Source organism: Mercenaria mercenaria, chromosome 9, assembly GCF_021730395.1.
Source record: "Mercenaria mercenaria strain notata chromosome 9, MADL_Memer_1, whole genome shotgun sequence".
NCBI classification, from domain to species: domain Eukaryota; kingdom Metazoa; phylum Mollusca; class Bivalvia; order Venerida; family Veneridae; genus Mercenaria; species Mercenaria mercenaria.
This window is the reverse complement of record NC_069369.1, coordinates 79,686,487-79,710,907: the sequence shown is the minus strand read 5'-3', so window position 1 is coordinate 79,710,907 and position 24,421 is coordinate 79,686,487. Positions and strand designations below refer to the sequence as shown.

Below are 24,421 nucleotides of genomic sequence, written 5' to 3'. Positions count from 1 at the left end.
AAATGGTATAACTGTAAGGATAAAATAAATAAGGTATCAAGTTTGATGGCAGTAGGCCCAAGGGTTCTCCTGGTATTGAATGGAAACCATTTATAGGCTCAATGTCACTGTGACCTTTGACCTACTCACCCTGATAAAACTATGGGTCACCAACTGAAAACAGGCAATCATCCTATGAAGTTTGACAGCCAAATGCTAAAGCTTTCACCACACAGCTACTAAACCCCAGCTCCACCACCAAAAAGTGGTGATAATGAAAAGAGTTGTCAACATTTCCACTGTGCAGCTATCTCCGGTTGGTAACTAAAATTTACTTGTTTTATTCTTAAACTGACAGAGCTTATTTCGAAAATCGGAGAATGTAGTACCGTGTTAGAACACTTACACTACAGGTTGATTGTAATTTCCTCCCGATTTGAACATTTGCTCATTTTGATATATGTTTGTATTTTAACTACATTTTGATGCATAAACACACTATAAGAACATCGCCCAGTCAAATGATCTAAATATGAAACAAACATCAGCATCATTTTGAGGATAAAATAAAACTTACCTTCCTGGAAGATATAACATAACTTGCCTGCCCAGAGGGTACAACATGAATTACCCTTCTCAGTTTATACTAATTTATTTCAGGTTGATTGTGAAGCAAGTTCTATAACTAATATTAATCACTCTCAACACCTGAATTCTGATGGAATGAATCACAACAAGAGTATGAGAGAAGGAGAGGAACCAGTTTCCCTTTTAATACTGAGCGAGGGATCTGCTGGTATCACTTTTTATGTCTCATCTTGAGAATACAACAAAACTTAGTCAGAGAGGAGACAACAGAACTTAGTATAATATCTTCCTTGATACAAATAAAATACGCTCTCATTTCACCTTAAATATCTACACAAAATAGATATTTTTGTCAAACCAACAAATTTTATGCAACAGAATTTATATGGTTTCACAGTACAGTCGAACTTCGCTCAAATTTCGATAATTCGAACACCGCCCATCTCTCAAACTCATCATCAGGTTCAAGTAAAATCCCAGTATAATAAATCTTATCTGATGACTCGAGATAACTCAAATTTTGCTGGTCCTGTCGAGGTCAAGCAATGAAGTTGGACTGTAATATCTCAGAATAAAGATATAACATATACTTTCAAGAATGACTAATGAGCCGTGCCATGAGAAAACCAACATAGTGTGTTTGCGACCAGCATGGATCCAGACCAGCCTGCGCATCCGCGCAGTCTGGTCAGGATCCATGCTGTTTGCTTTTAAAGCCTATTGGAATTGGAGAAACTGTTAGAGAACAGCATGGATCCTGACCAAATTGCGCGGATGCGCAGGCTGGTCTGGATCCATGCTGGTCGCAAACCCACTATGTTGGTTTTCCCATGGCACGGCTCAGACTTATTTACGAGACAGAAACACAGAACGTACCTTCCAGAACCAGTGGTGTTTAGTCTGGCAGTATTTAGCTTCCCTGTAATGTCCGTACTTGTCTGGGTAGGCAGCATTTTGACATTTAACTTTCACTGCCCTGAAATATAAAATGTTTTCATCCTTAGTTATCTTTCCTACATTTTTCTCTCTACCTTATGTTTTAAAATTTCGATACAAAGCTGTTATTTTTCACCCTGTACTCCGACTGACCTTGAAATTTAACATACAAGCATTCATTCTACAAAGTTTAATGTCTATAGGTCCTGAAGCTCAGATCAAAGGCATAAGATATGTTTGTTTGTTTCAAGTTTAACGCCGTTTTTTCAACAGTATTTCAGTTACTTAATAGTGGGCAGTTAACCTAAGCAATGTTCCTGGATTCTGCAGTACAAACCTGTTCTACGCAAGTAACTGCCCCATATGAATAAGAGGTGGAGTATGAATGATTTCAGACACAATGCATAAGAACATAATGTTTATTTTTTGTAAGCATATCTGCTTATGCAACATAAACCTATCATGATGGCCCTACACTGCTCGCCAAAATACTTGTACAAGTTAACATCTTAAGTCTTATTTAAGCAATTTTGCTAAAAATCATTCTTGTTTGATCTTGTGGTCTACACATTCTGTACAAAGGAGTTTTATGAAGACTGCTCAAATGAGCTTTTTTATGTGTTTACAATGTAAATAATAGAGATTTTCCTTAATTCAAGGGTCATAACTTTGGTATTATTAAAGCAAACCAGCCCATTATCATATTTTTATGAAGAATTTTGTTAAGTTTGAACTTAATGAAGATTTCACAAAACATGAGACAGTGACCTGAAATTCATGAACAATATGATATCTTGCCAGATGGTGTAGTTGGAGCAATCCTGCTCTTCATCAATATTAATCAAGATCAATTGTTTACATTCTGTGTAAGTTTTATAAAGACTGCTACAGAAATGTCTTTAATGTGTAAACAATGAAAATTTTGACTAATTCAAGCAAGGGCCATAACTCTTTACTACAGAAACTTACCCACTATAATTCTTGTATGATGAGTTTTGACTTGTTCAATATGTGCAGTTTCATACAAGAAGATTTTAAAGGTTCCACTACATACATGGGGAAAAGTGACCTACCACTCCCCTGTTGATCATGTTTTTTACTTTGTGCTCAGGGCGAGCTAAAACTCGGGTAAGTATGTTCTGACAATATGCACATGTCCACTTCATGTTAATGATGTGTATCAAGTTTCAAACAAATGCTTGAAATTATGAATATACTTTAAGATTGAAATTCTAATAAAAAAATTTGAACTATTCAAAAGCTTGCAATTTTACAAAATGACTGGAAATTTAACAAAATGCTTGAAATTTGACAGAAGGAATGGAAATTTAACAAAACGCTTGAATGTTATCAAAACAAAGCTGGCTTACTCTTCTCTCTTCATGTTACGAGGGCAATCTTTTGGATCTTCCCCTGGGAATGACTTTGGATGTAACTGCAATGTGTGTGGGAAAAAAATCTGCAAAACCTGCAAGCATGAATAAAAATTAATACAACAAGTGCCTTCAAATTTAAGAATTTTGAATCTTTCTACCTAATCTATCTAACCTACTGTCTTCGATATGGGATCTGTTTCTTAAAACTGTGAGACAATTGTACTTCTGATTTATTTAATGTTACATGTATTTCAGCATTATAAATAACTGGCAATATAAATGATATTTTACAAGAAAACTAGATTATGGTATATCATTATATGAGCCATGCTATGAGAAAACCAACATAGTGCATTTGCGACAAGCATGGATCCAGACCAGCCTGCGCATCCGCGCAGTCTGGTCAGGATCCATACTGTTCGCTAACAGTTTTTCTATGCGCAGTCTGGTCAGTATCCATACTGTTCGCTAACAGTTTCTCTAACTGCAATAGGCTCTGAAAACGAACAGTTATAATGGATCCTGACCAGACTGCAGAAATGTGCAGGCTGGTCTGGATCCATTTGGTCGCAAACGCACTATATTGGTTTTCTCATGGCGCGGCCCATATAGTAAAATACCAATCGCTTGAGTCTGTGAAAATACGAACAAAATGCTTGAGTTTAACACTGTAACCACGGAAACATCAACAAGAGAGCCAAAGTGGTCCTTAACTGCTCACCTGGGTAACACCTGACCTATATTTCATACAGGTTCAGGTAGATCAAGTAGTGTAGGTAGCTTTGAACAAAAGCCCACTTCAGACACAGGGCTATCACAAAAATCACCTCAAGCAATTTGTGCCAAGGTGAGCTAAAATAAAACTGCATTAAAAATCACAATGGTTTAAGCAATATAATAAAGTATTTATAAATAAGAGCAAACAGTAAAAAAAATATCAGAAAATACTTACAGGACAAAATTCAATGTCTTTGACTAGTTTATTTAATGGTTCTGAGTACACATCATGACTGATAATGAGCAATGTTTCTTCGATCTTCTTTGTTTCCTTCAATGAATCTAACAAAATTTTGAGGTATTCAAATCTATCATGAACTTGAACAACTATCACAACACTTTCATGATTTAATTTTAGTCCGTAGCGATGAATATTTTGTATTCGTTGTGCTGAATTAACTTTTTCTATTTCAATCTGAATCTGCGTCAAGTTTTCAGAATCGACGCTGTTTGTTAATCTGTCGTCACTGCCGTTGAAAAAATTTGGTTCAATTATAAACTGAGATCTGTTATTTCCTTCCGAATTTTGCAACATCCTTTTTCCCGAATCGCCTCGCTGTACATGTGGTTGTTCCCTTTTTATGTGATTCTCGAAATCGTTAAAATTCAAACCTTGTTGATTATCTGTAGAGCCTGGTTGAAAATTCACTAGAATGTGCAAGTTGAGCAAAACAAATAGACAAAGAACGATCATAAACAACCATCGTAAAAGTCTTCGTAATCGTGGTATCCTCATAGCTCGCATATACATTTGCTGCTATCACAGAATCGAATAAACTAGTACCGTCTGCTTGTTCATTTCAAGACTCAATATATATATATATATATATCTCCTTTCCTGATTCTCTTATACACTACATTGAAAACAAATAATATCCTTTCTCACTGTAGTAATAATCTATTGTTATTTCAATAACAACTTATTGAATTAATTTGGAATAAATCTGCTTGCCTGTCGTATTTAGCAGTATGAATATTTCAATGCTGAATATTTTTGTGAACATGTTCCTGTAGGCTTTTCATTACGATGCAGTACCTTTGTCGCACATTCCTGTAATTGATTTATGCACATGTATTAAAATATTTCCAATTAAATTTAGAAAATATCGTAACATAACCTCAAAGGCTGATATATCCAATATACAGGTATAACAAAGTGTATGTCCATACAAAATAAAACCCTAACCATTGCTAAACCTTCTTAAACCAAGTTTAAATAATCTCTTACACCATAACCCAGTTCTATTTTTTCAGAAGTATCTCGGCTTTTGTTAAGCCCAGGTTGTGACACGATTTTGGGGTGAAAACTGTCAATGTAAAAATCTGTAATCCTCTTATCATGTGGAACAGTTTTTCTTTCTCTGTTCCTGTTTAATGTATTTACAATACAGCCTCCAAAATTACTGTCTTTCTATGCTTAATAATTTTAATGGGCCATTAAAACATGTCTATTGGCAGTCAGTTGAACATCAAAGAAAAATTAATAAACCCATCTTAACTTTACCATCATCACATGTAAAATCAGTTTCCTTGATTCTATTTCCACTCCAAATGGCAATTTAATTTATACAGATAATCTAAATAAAAACAATTTTATATTTCTTTCATTTTGGTGTCTGCACTAAAATCAATAGCTAATTTAATTTACTGTACATCTGATCATTTCAGTGATACACTCATGCAGATAATTCTCCTGAAATTTTAAACGACCTTCAGACAAAACTCTTCTTCCAAAATTGTCTCTAATAATGACAATTTCATTTATAAAGATGCTATTCATTGAATTATGGAAACATTAGAGAGAAATATATCTGGTACTTTCACTATGAAAAATATTAAATATATTTTTTCACTGGTAAAAAACTATAACATGGGAAAATTTAGTCAAACCTTGAAATAAAAAAAGAGTTTGTTTGTTATACATGTAAGATCAAAATATCTTTTGAACACTCCTGAACACCACTGGTGGTTATACCACTCCTGGAAATATTGCATCTAGTGTTCTCGTGAAATATATTTCAATCTTATTACACTGAAACAAATAAATATCCTCTATATGTTCTTAATAAGAATTTTCCTGTATAATATTCCAATCAGTTAAGTTGGTGCAAACTTGTTATTACCAGTATAAGCCTGACTGTGCATGTGTATGCAGTTGTGGGTGCAAAGTAGCTGATTTTGTCACTGTGAATTAAGGTCTGCTAATTAAGCAACCCAAAATTTCAAGAGTTTTGATTCCCTGCACTGTACCTGTTGATGGTGCTTGCCCCCTAGTGTGATATCAATCAATTTCTTTGCTCACAGTTTCCTGGCATTAACCCTGCTGTATATAGACTTTGCTAATTCACAGAACTGTCCACAATTGTTTGTAACAGTCTATTCTCACAAATTCATTCAACTGCTAGTCTAACCCATCATGTCATCCTGATCCCTGAAAATAGCAAAATATATAATTGAAAAAGATCTCAAATCCCATATACTATATAAACGGTGAGTTATGACATAACAAATATATTCTCTAATACCAGTGGACCACTACCATTCCCTGGTACATGTATACAGTGATTGTACAGCACTGATTAAGTTCTATCCAATCAGAAGCCTACAATCACCACCTTAGCAAATCAAAATCTTCCAACAAACAAGAGGACCATGATGGTCCTGAATGGCTCACCTCTTCCCACATGACCCAGTTTTGAGTATGACGTCGTTTTTTCTATTATCTGACATAGTGACCTAGTTTTTGAGCTCATTTGAACTTGACCTAGATATTATAAAGATAAAAATTCTGACCAATTTTCATGAAGATCCATTGAAAAATATGGTCTCTTGAGGGGTCAAAAGATTTTAATAATTTTAGACCTACTGACCTAGTTTTTGACCGCAGTTGACCCAGTTTCGAACTTGACCTAGATATCATCAAGATGAACATTCAGACCAACTTTCATACAGATCCCATGAAAAGCATGGCCTCTAGAGAGGTCACAAGGTTTTGTTTATTATTTGACCTACTGACCTAGTTTTTAAGGCACGTGACCCAGTTTCGAACTTGACCTAGATATCATCAAGGTGAACATTCTGACCAATTTTTATGGAGATCCATTCACAAGTATGGTCTCTAGAGAGGTCACAAGGTTTTTCTATTTTTAGACCTAATGACCTAGTTTTTGACCGCACATGACCCTGTTTCGAACTTCACCTAGATATCATCAAGATAAACATTCAGACCAATTTTCATACTGATCCCATGAAAAATATGGCCTTTAGAGAGGTCACAAGGCTTTTCTATTATTTGACCTACTGACCTAGTTTTTGACGGCACGTGACCCACTTTCAAACTTGACCTAGATATCATCAAGATGAACATTCAGACCAATTTTCATACAGATCCCATGAAAAATATGGCCTCTAGAGAGGTCACAAGGTTTTTCTATTATTTGACCTACTGACCTAGTTTTTGATCGCACGTGACCCACTTTCGAACTTGACCTAGATATCATCAAGGTGAACATTCTGACCAATTTTCATGAAGATCTCATGAAATATATGGCCTCTAGAGAGGTCACAAGGTTTTTCTATTTTTAGACCTACTGACCTAGTTTTTGACCGAACATGACCCAGTTTCGAACTTGACCTAGATATCATCAAGATGAACATTCAGACCAACTTTCATACAGATCCCATGAAAAATATGGCCTCTAGAGAGGTCACAAGGTTTTTCTATTATTTGACCTACTGACCTAGTTTTTGATCGCACGTGACCCAGTTTCGAACTTGACCTAGATATTATCAAGGTGAACGTTCTGACCAATTTTCATGAAGATCTTGTGAAATATATGGCCTCTAAAGAGGTTACAAGGTTTTTCTATTATTTGACCTACTGACCTAGTTTTTGAAGGCATGTGACGCAGTTTTGAACTTGACCTAGATATCATCAAGGTGAACATTCTGACCAAGTTTCATGAAGATCTTGTGAAATATATTGCCTCTAGAGAGGTCACAAGGTTTTTCTATTTTTAGACCTACTGATCTAGTTTTTGAAGGCACGTGACCCAGTTTCTAACTTGACCTAGATATCATCAAGATGAACATTCTGACCAACTTTCATAAAGATCCCATGAAAAATGTGACCTCTAGAGTGGTCACAAGCAAAAGTTTACGGACGCAGCACGGACAACGGACGACGGACACCGCGCGATCACAAAAGCTCACCTTGTCACTTTGTGACAGGTGAGCTAAAAACCAAGTCCACATCCATTTTAAAATGGTCGGCAGTTACGAAAATAATGATATGCATCATGACATGTATAATTATAAAAGGTGAATTTTAAAGGCGGTTAATCACATTTTATCAACATTTTATGACAGTTTCAAATTCATGAAATTTTGACCCAGCTAAAATATGTTTTTACAGTATGTTTCACCATTTTTTATATTTTTTTGTAATTATCCCCTTATCTAAAAAGCTGAGTATTTATTTTTGTTTTGATATAATTTCTAGTTGATAGATATCAGGATATTTTAAAAATTTATAAGGCAAGTTTAAAATCTTTATGTACCTTGGTTAGGCAAAGGGAGGTAAATCTTTTTTCAAATTTGTATTTCTAATGAATTTCATCTAGTATATACAATTATTGTAGAGATAGGCCCTAAAATTTTCAATGATAGAATTACATTAAATAAAGTCTAGAAATTAATTTCCAAGTCCTTGAAATAACCAAAAATGATTTCACAAATGTGAAGTTTATGATAGTTTTGTTAATATCAATAACAGAAGTTTTAATTTTTAATTTAAAGTTGTGATCCACAAAGAATGACAACTCTTGCCTTGGGCTATAACTTATAAGTAGAGATCTATTAGTTTACTTCCCTTGCAATTACACAATTGAGTGGAAAATGAAAACTGTTTAAGACACAATATCATACTTTTTTGCACAACAAAATCATTAAGGATTTATTCATTTGTGTTTGATTTACCCCTCAAGACATGGTTCCTATGATTCTGTCAACTTACATATGGTAAAAAATTAACTTTTAACAAGCCAATAATAAAACAAAGTACCAGTAGGTAAATAATAGTGCAGATAATACAGTTTTGCTTGTATCAAAATGTCACAATAGATCCACTTTTGTAATACAGAACACCTGGTAGGATTAGTAAAGGTGCAATTATATTGATCTCTATTTCCTATGCCTATCTTTTACAAACACAATACAATAATATTATAATAGGCTTTATATTTATATCTTTCCTCAGGCAAAGTATGTTTATCAAATTTATGCTTGCTGTAAAATACTTAAGTAACTCGATTAAATTTTAAAAATACCTTCAGTGAAAATCTAACTTGTACTAAGCACAAAGTGAAAACAAATAAGTGAAAATTATGATCTGCTGTTGAAAGTGTTAGTTTAATCTTAATAGGTATTTAACATTCACAGTCCTTTTCTGAAACCTTCATTTATGTTAAATGGCTTTCGTTTTTCAGGCCTACAATTGAAATTATAATTTATGCACACGACCACCAAACACATGACAGAAAAAACCCTGAGGATTTATTCATGAACTTATAAAATGTCCAACCTTTCACTGATTAGAAGCATAGATCATTGTATGTCAAAGAAGGTACCTGACCCTTTAAAAGATAGCATTTGACAATTGATAAAATGCATAATTTTCATAACTGAATACTGAGAAATCATTAAATTTTTTGGCTTTTATTGAATTTCTGGTTTACATCAAAAATGGCTATAATGTTAGATTTCAAAACATGAAGAGTAAATGAAAGAAAATTTTATTTATTACCTGTAGAGACTTTAACCTAAGCCCTCATTTCACAAGGAAAACAATCTGTTTATAGAGTGAAATTGAACACCATTCCTGTTGCAATGGAAAAGTAAGCTATCTATGTTAAATGCTATGCAGGATAACACAGTCATGCATTTAACACTTCTTTGATTTATCTCATATTTTAGATATTTTTCTCATGTTTGACACATATATATGGGTTACCGTGATAGCAGGGACTATTCTCTTTCCAGCAGCAGCTTTTTAACATATTTTACTTTGTGAAATTCTGTCTCCTAACCGAACATCTCAGAAATACCAAACAACAAATACTGTAATAGTATTTATTAAATTGCATAGTAGCGTTTGGACAATCAATAGGGGTCGTCTGCTGGTCATGATCAACCTCCCTATAAAGTTTCGTGATCCTATGCCAATGCCTTCTCAAATTATCATCCTCAAAATTGTTAAACTGTTCTGGGTCACTGTGACCTTGACCTTTGGCCTACTGACCTCAAAATCAATAGGGGTCATCTGCATGTCATACCTCTCTATTAACTTTTATGATCCTAGGCCCATTCATTTTCAAGTTATCATCCAGAAACTGTTTAACTGTTCCTGGTCACCGTAACCTTGACCTTGACCTATTGACCTCAATATCAATAGGGGTCATCTGCTGGTCATGACCAACCTCCCTAATAAGTTTCGTGATCCTAGGTCCAAATGTTCTCAAGTTATCGTACGGACACTGTTTAACTGTTCAGAGTCACTGTGACTTTGACCTACTGACTTCAAAATCAATAGGGGTCATCTGCTGGTCCTGAACAACCTCCCTATCAACTTTCATGATCCTAGACCCAAGCATTGATGAGTTGTCATCCAGAAACCGTTTTAACTGTTCCAGGTCACTGTGACCTTGACCTTTTAACCTACTGATCTCAAAATCAATAGGGGTCATCTGCTGGTCACGACCAACCTCTCTATCAACTTTCATGAGCCCAGGCCCAAGCGTTCTTGAGTTACCATCCGGAAACCATTTAACTGTTATGGGTCACTGTGACCTTGACCTTGAATCTACTGATCTCAAAATCACTAGATGTCATCTGCTGGTCATGTCCAACCTCCCTATCAACTTCCATGATCTTAGACCCAAGCGTTGTTGAGTTATCATCGGGAAACTGTTTAACAGTTCCAGGTCATTGTGACCTTGACCTTTGACCTACCTCCCTATCAACTTCCATGATTCTAGGCCTAAGCGTCCTTGAGTTATCATCCAGAAATGGATTGGTCAACAGACCGACCAACCGGCATACTGACATCTGCAAAACAATATACCCCTCCTTCTTCGAAGGGGGACATAAATATGGATGAAATTACACATTTATGGTGTTAATTGTAAATATGATTTAAAGGAATTTCTACCCATTATATACCGGAATAAATGAAAAGGAGCACAAATGTGTCCCTTCCTTAGCACATTTGTTCATTAGCCTTAAGCTAAGATTTGTGCTGTTTATTCAAACACGTCGAAATTTTTATCTTTAATTCTAAAGGTAAAGGTAAAGGTACTACATGTATTAACAATACAGAATATAATAGATGAACAAGAGCTGTCACTAATGGTGACAAATGCCCCCGCAGTGCAGTGACCTTTGACCTGGTGACCCCAAAGTCAGTAGGGGTCGTGTACTCAATAAGTACTATCAGCATGTGAAGTTTGAAGATCCTGGGTGCAGTGGTTTGTGAGTAAAGTGCCTTCATGCAAAAAGTTAACGTTGTGACGAACGAACGAACGAACGAACTAACAAACGGACGGACAGTTGAAAACTAATGGGGGCATAAAAAAGCCCTGAAATACTAAGTCCAAGTCTTCTTCATTTTTAGGAAGGTTATGGGTGGGGGTGAGTGCTTATGTGAAACATCTCAGAAATTCAATGCATCTGCCAGTATTCTCTCATTTAAAAATAAAATCCCTCACAGGACTTGGTAAACATAATTTGTAGAAGAGGTCTTTAGTATAAAATTATTGACATTTTATTTTGGGTCTAATGCCATTTTTCAACAGTTGTGTAATGGTGGGCAGTTAACCTAACAATTGTTCCTGGATTCTGTACCAGAACAAACCTGTTCTCCGCAAGTAACTGCCAACTTCCCTACATGAATCAGAGGTGGAGGACAAATAATTTCAGACACGTCTTTTATCAAATTGTCATGATGATCAAACTCATGATCCCACGATCCCTAGATGTGTCCTCTTTCCCTATTAAAATTTAAACATAAAACAATGTTCCCAATTGAACAGCATTAAATTCATAGCCTTTACAAGTATCTATTACAAGTTTTCACCCCTTTTTTTATTTCTTGATGATGGATGTCCAGTGATTTTTTTTATGTATTTATACTTTCCCCTCGCCAAAATAAGCCATTTTTCCCAAAAAAATCGTCAATTTTTAAAAGAGATGTTTTCCCCCCCTCAAATTATAAGATTTTATTTCCAAAATGTAACAGCTTATATTCAGATGTGAGATCCGCAATATCTAACATGAAATTGGCTGAAATGACATCAAAAACGTCCTTTTTAAGATCAAAATCGCATCGAGGTTACCATCACGAAAACAGGTGACAAACAAAACATTGCTGATTTTCAAGAGAATTATGGACTTCAGTCCGTTATGCCAATTAATCATTTATGGTAATGAAAAATGACAATATCTCTCCTATTTTTTGAAAAATTGGAGATCAAAATCGGCACGTTTGTACCAATTTTCAATTTTCGGATAGTCGAAATTTCAGACGTTATCAAATTTCAAGGGCATGAAGTGAAAATTGATAAATACAATTCTTACAAGTTGTATTGGTGTCTTAATTAATTTAATCACCCAAAAATTTCCCGATTTTAAATCCAAAAGTGGTTTTGAAACAAGAGCTGTTGGAGGACAGCAACGCTTGACTATTCAACAGCCTTGTCAACTGAATGAATACAAAAGTTGAAAAAGGGGCATAATTTTGTAAAAATGTGAAACAAGGTTATGGATCCTGCACAGTGCTTATCAGCTCATGGCAGTGGACAAGTGTGTGAAGTTTCAATCCATTCCCATTACTGTGATTCCAGCTTACATAATATATATAAGAATTAACCAAAAACTGTTAAGTTGAAAAAGGGGCATAATTTTGTAAAAATGCAAAGTAGAGTTATTGAACCTTTGCACTGCATGTCATATCATGACAGTGAACAAGTGTGTGAAGTTTCAATCCTTTCTCATTGGTGGATACTGAGATACCAGCTTACATACAAAAACTTAACCAAAAACTGCTAAGTGGAAAAAGAGGCATAATTTGAAAAAATGCAAAGTAGAGTTATGGGACCTGCTTAGCGCATATCAGATGATGACAGTGAACAAGTGTGTGAAGTTTCAATTCATTCCCATTAGTGGGTACTGAGATACCAGCTTACATACAAAACCTTAACCAAAAATTCTTGAGTGCTAAGTCGAAAAAGGGGCATAATTTTGTAAAAAAGCAAAATAGAGTTATGGAACCTGTGCAATGTAAGTCAGTTTATCACAGTGAATAAGTGTGTGAAGTTTCAATCCATTCCAACAAGTGGTTACTGAGATACCAGCTTACATACAAAAACTTAACCAAATCGGGACGCGGACGCGGATGCCGACACACGGCGGGTCCAATAGCTCTACTATTCTTTGAATAGACGAGCTTAAAATGTAAACTCTTCAAACAACATTCAGTTAGGAAATGTACAGATTTATATCACTTAGTACGGATGGAAATTAAACATATTTCTGTTTTTCCCAATTTTGGGAATTATCGCGCTTATTTTTCCCAATTCAGCAGGCACAGGCACCTTTATTTTTTCCAAAAAGAAATCACTGATGTTAAATAAACATTTTACATCAAACCAAGTGTGAATCAGTAAATATTTAATTACTGCAAACACCCACGTATATTACACATCTCTGTATAATATGCACCTAGTACAATATATTGTGGAAACAAGTTCTTTTGGTTATTAAATCTATTGTCTGTAAGTATTGACCTGGCACACATGAATATTGCATGTTTCTGTAAATCAATTCTAAAATAGTGAAATAACTACTGAAAAACAAGTGCAAGATATATAAAGGATATTTGTTTGTTTCAGTGAAATATCAATTTTATTTCACAAGTGAGCATCAAAAACTGATATTTTCACGAGTGGCGTAGCCACGAGTGAAAATGACTTTTTTTGATGCTCACGAGTGAAATAAATTGATATTTCACTGACACAAACAAATTTTCTTTTTATTTCATGTGTAAAACTCTACTTTTGTTGCGTAATTTATAAAATGTCGAAAATTGCGGGAAAGATCAACAGAAAGCATAACACAAATGATGTCATTTTAACGACGTCATCGTCATTATGGTCCCCGGTATTCATAACGCTCGGTATACAATTTGACTTCAATCGCGGCGAAGGACCAGAACTAATTTCACAAAAACAGTGAAAAATAAAAATGATAATCTTCTGTTTCAAAACTGTGGATTATCACTTTTATTTCACTGGGAAAACTCTATAATTCACTGGAAAACATAAAATAAATATTTTTTAATGATTTCATCAAGTCACATGTGCAGATATTGCTGTGTGAACCAAATATTCAGCTATCAAATTAATCAATCTTGGGGTTGAGTTGTCAAGCACTCTGTCTGACCACATCATTTTTTTAAATTTCATCTGTAAACTTAACAGGCAAGGTCTGTCACACTTATCATGATTTGAGCCGTGCCATGAAAAAACCAACATAGTGCGTTTGCGACCAGAATGGATCCAGACCAGCCTGCGCAGATGCTGTTAGCTTTCAAAGCCTATTACAATTTGAGAAACCGTTTGCGAACAGCATGGATCCTGATCAGACTGCGCAAATGCTGTTCTGGATCCATTCTGGTCGTAAATATACTATGTTGGTTTTCTCATAGCGCGGCTCATTTTTCTACATATTTCAGTGACTGAAAGTGTTTTCATGGATAAAAAGTTCCCAAAATATACAGTACACTTCACACAGCACACTTCGTGAAAGAAAAAGTTGAAGGAGAAATGTTAACATCCACTGAACAAATTTCGCTCCTCAACCAAGTCCTTAACTATTGGACATTACAAAGCCCAATCAGCATTTTATGCTTACAGTGACAGATCTGGAAAGAATCTTAATTCAATTTTATTGTATTTTGAAAATACAGTCTAACCTGTACTAACGGTCACCTCCGATCAGCGGTCACCTCCGTTCAGCGGTCATTTTATGATGCCCCCGACGGATTTTGCTCTATTTTATCACTTTATTCAGCGGCCACCTGCCATCCGCGGCCACCTGCCACCGAAATTGCCTCCCGACCGCTGTTTTTGACCCCTTTTAGCGGCCATTTTTCTTCCAAAACCAATTATTTTTAGGCGATAATTGCCGAAGACACCCGATTTTTGAGAAGCACATGATTGCTAAGTTTCGCGTGACTTCACCACAAGAACGACAAAATGACATGAGCTTCTCAATTAAAACTGATAACCAAAGGTGTAATCCCCTTTTTGTTATGATCAAATGGCCAACTTAATTATCGGCAATTAGCGTGTCACCTCGTGTCAATTTTGTTGTTCACAGTTTGATCTCGGTTAAAGATAATACTCGATAACTAATTAGTAGCATATTTGTGATTTTTTTATACTTCTGTCATCAAAATACTATTTTTATACGAAATTTATTGTGTTTGAAAAAATATAAACCACTCTAACTTTTACGGAACGTAACGTCAATCTTAGATTTTAGTGTAGACAATAAGTGCGGAGAGTAGCTTCCCTTACCAAAATGGCGAAAATTGTAAACAAACTTGTTTAGAAGTTGGAAAATTGTCTGTAACAATTGTTGTTGTAAATAAAACACGTCGGAGTTTTAGACTGCTAAGAAGACCATTCGTATTGCGAAGGCAAATGCACGTCATTGTATCCGGGTAAAATAATAATAGAAAACCGAGAAAGAAATGGGCCTAAAGGCTAAACTGGTCAGAAATCTGAAAAATACATAATTATACTGGCTGCACCTCCGATCAGCGGTCACCTGGCTTAAGCGCCAAATTGTCTGCTTCCCCTGGCTGGCTGCTTAAGACAGGTTAGACTGTACATTATATGAGTTGACATATTTTAGCTTCTTTATTCAAACTGATAACACAAGGTGTCTAAGAAAATATACCCAATCTGTTACAGATCAAACAGCAAATAACTGATGGGGGTGGGAGAGGCCTACAATATGTGGTTAGATCTTGGTTTAACCTTTAGCCTGCTGCAGGCAAAGTGAGTCTGCCTTTGCGGCCAGTGCAGGCCAAGATTATGGTCTGCACTGTTCACTATTCAGACAGTGTTTACTGCCCAAACTGAATGATGGGCCAGTCCATTTTAAAAAATTAGCACGGAAAAGGTTAATATAAGCGAAACAATGCTTGAGCAAATGTGATTTAAGCCCCACAGCTGACTGGCGTAACTCAAGGGTCCCTGGCCATTTACTCAGTATTTTTTGTGTTTGCACTGTTTGAAGCACTGGATAACATGAGCATTTTTCTCATCCCATTGAGACTTTGAACCATCAAGAAAATGAATGTTTTATTGCAGATCATAAAAAACATGCCTTTCAACGGTTATATATTTCCACAAAATATAAACTTTACAAAAAAAGTATAATGTACACACAAATTATATTACTGATAATGATATCACAAATATATTGATTTCTACTGATAAATCAGGAAAGCACTGCATTTGAACAGACTGATATAAACGTTTTATTATTTATAACTGATATTGATTTCAAAAAAAGACCTGTCAGTAAATGAAACAAACAAAACAGTCAATCTGACTAAAGTACTCGATCTTCTAAACGAAGATCTGAGAATGACCCATTCACATTCATCTTCTGTATATTTTGGATTTCCAATATTGCTATTTTTATTTTTGCAAATCTATTTTTATTTGAACCAATCAGACAACTTGTTCGAATGTCAAAGAGTAAGAAAAATGTACAGTCAATCCAGGGCTCGAACCCGGGACCCCTCGCTTACAAAGCAAGTGGCCTACCGACTGAGCTAACCGGCTATCTGACACATTACGACATAAGAATTGTAAATATCAAAAATCAAGGCTAACTATAGATTTGCAAAATGTTGTAAGTTAAGCTCTGATTGGCTAGCGAAAGGGTCGTCAGAACAAGGCTATCAATAGCTCGTTTTCAGATCCTAAGCGTAGCGTAATAGGAGATGTACTTTAGTCAGATTGACAAAACAGTATTCTTTGTAACTCTTCTATGTTTATATTGAACAGGCTCAAGTGACATGTTTTCCTTAACCTTTACCCTGCTAAATTTCTAAAATGGATTGGTCCGTCATTCATTTTGGGCAATACCACTTATCATTCAAAGGGGTATTCACTAACAATTTACTGACTGAATAGCAAAGGCAAAATCACTTGCCGCCAGCAGGCTAAAGGTTAATGATTAGTACACCAAATATACTAAGAGTACATGAATGTCAACTAAAGATGGAAACTGTAACTCTATGATTCATAGGGCCTGCCCTTGCCAATAATTGGCTGTAGCCAAATAAAGAAAAAGCTGTTAAAATCATACAAAAATATGTTTGAAGTTGCAAAATGGACCATCAAATTTGTAGCAAAAGTGGCATTTATTAGCCACTGTGGCTACAATGGCTAATGGCAGAGCAGGTCCTCAATGTCCATTGCAAATGTGTCCACAATTACTTTTACCCTGAGTCTATTCTCAACAAGAGGGCCATGATGGCCCTATATCGCTCACCTGAGTAGAGTTGTTTGCTTGAACAAATTTCCTAGCTAAAACTTTAAAAATGGCAAATTGATGCTAAAATATTAGAAAGTAGGTCAGTAGGTCAGATTCATGGTAACTGAAAGTCAGTTTTAAGATCGGTATGCAAAACTGTACATGTCATCCAATTTTCAAGGCTGTATCTCAAAAAACAAGAAAGTAGCCTAGGTCAGTAGGTTAAGGTTACAGTAAGGTGACACGTAATCACTTGGATACAACAGGTAAATATATTTAAAGAGTCCAGGAAATATGATCTGATAATTTTTTAAGTATTTTTTCCTATATAACTCATATAAAAAGTGACCACCAGGGCGGGGCCTCTTTTCACCCCAGGGGCATAATTTGAACAATCCTGTTAGAGGTCCACTAGGAAATGATACATACCAAATATCAAAAGCCTAGGCCTTGAACTTTCAGACAAGAAGACTTTTCTTTTTTCCCTATATAAGTCTATGTTAAACTTGGGACCCCTGGGGTAGGACCTCTTTTCACCCCAGGGTAATAATGTGAACAATTTTGGTAGAGAACCACAAGGCAATGCAACACACCAAATATCAAAAGCCTAATCCTTGCAGTTTCAGACAAGAAGATTTTTTAAATTTTCTCCTATATAAGTCTATGTAAAACTTGGGACCCCTGATGCGGGACCTCTTTTCACCCCAGGGGCACAATTTGAACAATCTTCATAGAGGACCACAAGGCAATGCTACATACAAAATATCAAAGGCCTAGGTCTTGTAGTTCCAGACAAGAAGATTTTTAAAGTTTTTTCCTATATAAGTCTATGTAAAACTTGAGGACCCCCGATGTGGGGCCTCTTTTCACCCCAGGGTAATAATTTAAATAATTTTGGTAGAGGACCATAAGGCAATGCTACATATCAAATATCAAAGGTCTAGGTCTTGTGGTTTTAGACAAGAAGATTTTTAAAGTTTTTTCCTATATAAGTCTATGTAAAACTTGTGACCCCCCCGGGCGGGGCCTCTTTTCACCCCAGGGGCATAATTTGAAAAATACTGATAGAGGACCGTAAGATGATGTCACATGCCAAATATCAAGGCTCTAAGTCTTGCGGTTTTGGACAAGAAGGTTTTTAACGTTTTTCCTTTCAGTTGCCATGGCAACCAAAGTTCTGCATGGAATTAAATTCTTTGAAAAATTTTGAAAGGGGACCACCCAAGGATCATTCCTGTGAAGTTTGGTGAAATTCTGCCCAGTAGTTTTCAAGGAGAAGATTTTTTTAGAAAATGTTGACGGACACACGACACATGCCGGACGACGCACGACACAAGACGGACGACGGACATTGAACGGTAACAAAAGCTCACCATGAGCCTTTGGCTCAGGTGAGCTAAAAATGGTACCTTTTGCTAATAACACATTTCTTACTTGTCAGCAACTTATGCTTTGACATGATTTCGTGCAAATGAAATTTTTCATTTTTCTAAACTTATAGTCCAGTTCATTCCCAAATGAACAGGACTACTTTATGCCAAAATTATACATGATCTTTTTACAGCATTACTGGAAAAAATTAGACCCTGGCAAAACTCTTCAGGCCATTATTCTGTGAGGAAAGCCAAGATTCTTAGATCAATCAAATCACACAGAAATTTGGTTATTCACTCAGTGTTCCAGACAAACACTAATAGGTGGTCTTTTATTCAGACACGTCTCCCTAACAGTCATTGCAAGTAAAATGCTAACATTTTAAAAGCCCTGTTAAAATCAGGGGGGGAACATTGCCAGGAATTGGATCAAATGTAATTTCTAAACATTCTGTCTGTCTGATACATAAATACCATACATATCAAGAGCTCTTAACCTGTAATAAACTGTTCCAAGGAAAACAATATTGGCTTACAAAAATAATCGATGTGATCACCATTGAAATATAATACAAAAGTGATGCTTTTGGTGTTGTGTTCTGTCAACAATATCTCAGTATTTTCCAGTAATATTCTCTGACAACTCAGTTAATATCTGAAAATTTGATTCCAATCAATCTGAAATGAACTTGAAAACTGAATCTCACAAAGCTTTCTGGTCTACCTCAAATAATTCTTCAGACAGATATTACCTATTTCAAAATGGGGAAATTAAGGGAGACAACTATCCTGAAAAACATCTGTCTCTTACATTTGATGTTTTCCACTTTTGACATCATGATTAAGAAGTAAAGTTAGTCTTTTTAATTAAGTGTCTATTAATTTACTATTTGTTGGTGCAGTTTTTACTCAGATATAAATTATTAAATGTGGCAGCAAGAGGCAGAACAGGGGAGATAATTTGGGGGGGGGGGGGGACCAAGGCAAGGTGGTGACCAGGTGTGGGTACACAACTTCACATGTTTATAATAAATGTTCATGGAAAAGAATGAAAGAAGTTTAATGAAATTCTACCAATTGGTTGGTTTGTTATGTACAAATCTGTGGATTTTTAAACAATTAAAGGGCAATAACTCTAAGGGAAATTGAATCCAAAAAAACTTGAAGGGCATCATTTCAGTATGTTGGTTCAAGTTTAATTCAAGTTTCATGAAATTCTACCTGCTAATTACTGAGAAATGGCTGTGGATGGACATGTTTGGGCATTTTTCATTAAATCAAGGGCAATAACTCTAAGGGAAATTGAACAATCCAAAAAAAAAACTTGACGGGCATCGCAGTATGTTGGTTCATGTTTATTTCAAGTTTCATGAAATTCTACCAGCTAGTTACTGAGAAATGGCTGCGGACGGACGCACAGACGGACTGACAGACGGACAACACCATTTCAATACCCCACTCCCGATTTCATTGGCGGGGGATTATAAGCTTCAGTGCACATTTCATAGACATAACACTATAATTCACTGCTTTCCACCTTTTGATTAAAATTACTATGATTCATAAAATATTTTTAAGTACTTTCAAAGGTACGTACTTCAAAATCTCATGACTTACATAATTATAGTATTTAAAGTAACCTAAACCCCTTTAGCTTACGCCAGAAGCATATCTTTCTCTTGGCTTCGATTAGCGACATCAACAGAAAATTTATTTTGAAAACAAACTGAGATGATATCTATTAATCATTTTGCTTCATCAAATTTGACCAAGAAATAACAGTTATCTTAATTTAAAATTTTTATATTACCTCCCCTGTTCTGTCATCATATTAAAATGCACTGAAGAGCATAATAAAATAGGACTAACTGAACTAAATCACTATGTCAAAAGTGGATCGACATAAAATGTGTGAGACCGATTCATCATATTCAAACATTCATTAATTTTACAACCTTCAAAATAGCTAATTAAATATTAATTTAACTGCATAATTAAGTTCAAGTTTTGCTAGCCGATAACAATAGCTACTGGTATTTTGTCAGATCTTACATTCATGATGAATGTAATAATCTACATTATTATATCATGTGATTGTATCAAATTAAATGCCCTGCAGTGATAATTTGTCTCTGACCAGGTCAATTAGCCTGCTTGAACAGTTCTATATAGAATACTGTTAAACCATTAGTATTGGTTTTCACCATATTGGACCAATTTTTCTGGATTTTATACTTATTATTATTATTACACCAAAGTTTTATAGCACGCTCCCTTTCATGATTCAAAGGTGCTTTACATACATACATATAATATACAAACAAACAGCTACTCTAGAGGGTAGTGACCTCCGTGGCTGAGTGGTTAAGGTCTCTGACTTCAAATCACTTGCCCCTCATTGATGTGGGTTAGAGCCTCACTCGGGGCATTGAATTCTTCATGCGAGGAAGCCATCCAGCTGGCTTATGAAAGGTCGGTGGTTCTACCAAGGTGCCCACTCATGATGAAATAATGCAAAGAGGGGTACCTTGGGTCTTCCTCCATCATCAAAGCTGAGAAGTTGCCATATGACTTATAACTGTGTTGGTACGATGTTAAACCCAACATAATAAATAAAAACTCTGGGGAGTGCACAAATTCATCCTCTACCAGTGCTGATACAGAGCAATCTGACCAGAGGGACAGAGCAATCTGACCAGAGGGACAGAGCAATCTGACCAGAGGGACAGAGCAAGACTTGCTCCCAGAACAAGGAATGTCCAACTTAGCCTACCTCTGTGTGAGCCGACAGCCTGATTCTCTGACATGTCCCGTGTAGAGCGCTCCACTTATGCCAAATTAAATCCAGCAAAGAAAGAAAATTGACATTTAAGTTAATCCACAAACTTATTTTGCACAAAATTGTAATTTTTGCATAAACCAAGAAATTTAATAATGTCACCGAAATAAAATTATTTCACACTTCACTGCAAAAGGTTATAATATTAACAAAAATCATAAAATGTATATTGTCACTTGTATTTAAGGTAGTTCTGCACCTTTCATAAATCATAAGTAATGCATAACGCCATTAATATCAGGATAACGTCAAATATTTTAAGCCTTGACTCATCATCAAATGAAAATTAAGATATTTTATGAAATTAATAGCAATCAATGTGTCAATTCATTTAAGCGGTAGTGACTGTGTTAATGTCTTTTTAAAGACAAAATATGATATTCAAAACTTTGATACACTACATAAGTCAAAATAATCTCTTGAAATCAGCTTGAAATGTGCAGATTTCTTTAACTAGCACATAGCACATGGACATATACATTTTATTTCACCACATTATACAACATTATGTTTATTTAGAAATGAGATAAGTTTCATTAAAGTGTAGAAAATTTTCTGTTTGCAAAATAGTTATCAAAGTTTTGATTTTCCCCTACCAGGTAATCTTCCATTATGACAACTTGAGTGAGGTTCAAATTTTTCTTATCAGTTTAGCCAAAAAAACAAGGACATGATCGACACTTCGTTTTTGATGTGCTAAATTTTGTAAGTATTCTTGTACTTTTGAAAAAACAGTGTTTAATCAAATTCTAATTGTAGGAAAAAATTTGACCTGAACATGCAGAACTACGTTAAAGGAATATCTCATAAAAATTAAGTTCTGTTTCCTGAAGATTAATAACATTGATCAAAACTTCTTTTATGATTAAGAAAATGTAAACTAATTACCCTATTTAAGATACTTGGGAATTATTCAAAGACTTATAACTATATAAACAAGCTGGCCACATTCTCCCTATATAGCCCATTAAAATACGTATTCAATACTATAATCAACATTGGTGAAAAAAACAAGAGCTGTCCGTAAGACAGCAAATGCTTGACTATTCGAACTGTTGGCTCAGATTGCAGAAGCAGGAATATTACCCTTAGAAATGTTAGAATATCTATAGAGTTTCAATCCAGTATCTGCATTAATTTTGTTTTGGAGATAGTAACTTGCATGCAAAACTTTAACCAGAAGTTTAATGTTCACAGGGGACATAATTGGCCAAAATGTATGTCAGATTTATGGGACTTGATGCTATAACCTAGTTTTATAACCCTGAAGACACATGTAAAGTTTCAGTTCAATATCTGCATTTGATTCAGAGATAGTAACTTGCATGCAAAACTTTAACCAAGATTTTCCAAGTCCAAAAGAGGGCATAATTTGGCCAAAATACATGCCAGAGTTATGGGACTTGACCCAGTGAGATTGGTAATTGACCTAGAAAGAGAAACAAGAGGGCCATGATGGCCCTATATCGCTCAACAGAGTTTATCTGGCCTACTGACCTAGTTTTTGACCCCAAATGACCCAGTTTCGAATTTACCTAAAGATCATCAAGACAAACATTCTAACCAAGTTTCATATAGACTGAGTCACAACTGTTGCCTTTAGAGTGTTCACAAACTTTTCCTTTGATTTGGCCATGTGACCTATTTTTGACCCCAAATAAATCGGACCTAGAAATCATCAAGACAAACATTCTGACCAAGTTTCATAAAGATTGAGTCACAACTGTGGCCTCTAGAGTGTTCACAAGCTTTTCCTTTGATCTGGCCTACTGACCTAGTTTTTATCCCCACATGACCCAGTTTTGAATTTGACCTAGAAATCATCAAGACAAACATTCTGACAAAGTTTCATAAATATTGGGTCACAACTGTGGCCTCTGGAGTGTTCACAAGCTTTTCCTTTGATCTGGCCTACTGACCTAGTTTTTGACCCCACATGATCCAGATTTGAACTTGGCCTAGAGATCATCAAGACAAACATTCTGACCAAATTTCATAAAGACTGAGTCCCAACTGTGGCCTCTTGTGTGTTCACATGCTTTTCCTTTGGTCTGGCCTACTGACCTAGTTTTTGACCCCATATGACCCAGTTTCAAAACTGACCTAGAAATCATCAAGTAAAACATTCTGGCCAAGCTTCATAAAGATTGTGTCACAACTGTGGCCTCTAGAATGTTCACAAGCTTTTCCTTTGATTTCACCGGGTGACCTAGTTTTTGACCCCACATGACCCAGTTTCAAAGAGGACCTAGAAATCACCAAGACAAACATTTTGGCCAAGTTTCATAAGGATTGAGTCAAAATTGTGGCCTCTAAAGTGTTCATAAGCTTTTCCTTTGATTTGACTGGATGACCTAGTTTTTGACCCCACATGACCCAGATTCGAAAATGACCTAGAAATTATCAAGACAATCATTCTGACCCAGTTTCATAAATATTGGGTCACAACTGTGGCCTCTAGAGTGTTCACAAGCTTTTCCTTTGATCTGGCCTACTGACCTAGTTTTTGACCCCACATGACCCAGTTCATTAAGACTAACATTCTGACCAAATTTCATAAAGATTGGGTCACAAATGTAGCCTCTAGAGTGTTCACAAGGCAAATGTTGACGGAAGACGCACGACAGACGCAGGACAATGACCGGTCACAATAGCTCACCTTGAGCACTTTGTGCTCTGGTGAGCTACAAATAAATTTAAAAGGTACATGTACTTACACGCAAAACTTTAACCAGAATTTTCTAAGTCCAAAGGGGGGCATAATTTGGCCAAAATTCATGTCAGAGTTATGTCTCTTGATGTTATCACCTAGTTTTATGACCCCGGAGACACGTCGTGAAGTTTCAATTCAATATCTGCATTAGTTTTTGAGATAGTAACTTTTAATGCATGTAAAACTTTAACCAGGATTTTCTTAGTCAAAAAGGGGGCATAATTTGGCC

The 24,421-nt window shown here is 35.6% G+C and overlaps 1 protein-coding gene across 3 annotated transcripts in view; it reads right to left on the bottom strand.

Moving 5' to 3' along the window:
• Positions 1 to 24,421, bottom strand: part of LOC123546321 (alpha-1,6-mannosyl-glycoprotein 2-beta-N-acetylglucosaminyltransferase-like) — a 55,581-nt gene that overhangs the window by 23,520 nt on the left and 7,640 nt on the right. For 2 of the 3 annotated variants that reach the window (XM_053551825.1, XM_053551827.1), the window contains exons 2-5: positions 5,907 to 6,087; positions 3,832 to 4,707; positions 2,874 to 2,971; positions 1,444 to 1,543 (exon numbers count right to left, since the gene is read on the bottom strand). In XM_053551825.1, coding sequence (XP_053407800.1) covers positions 1,444 to 1,543; positions 2,874 to 2,971; positions 3,832 to 4,407 — 774 coding nt within the window. In that variant the 5' untranslated portion in view covers positions 4,408 to 4,707; positions 5,907 to 6,087. The other variant, XM_053551826.1, reaches the window with a different exon arrangement.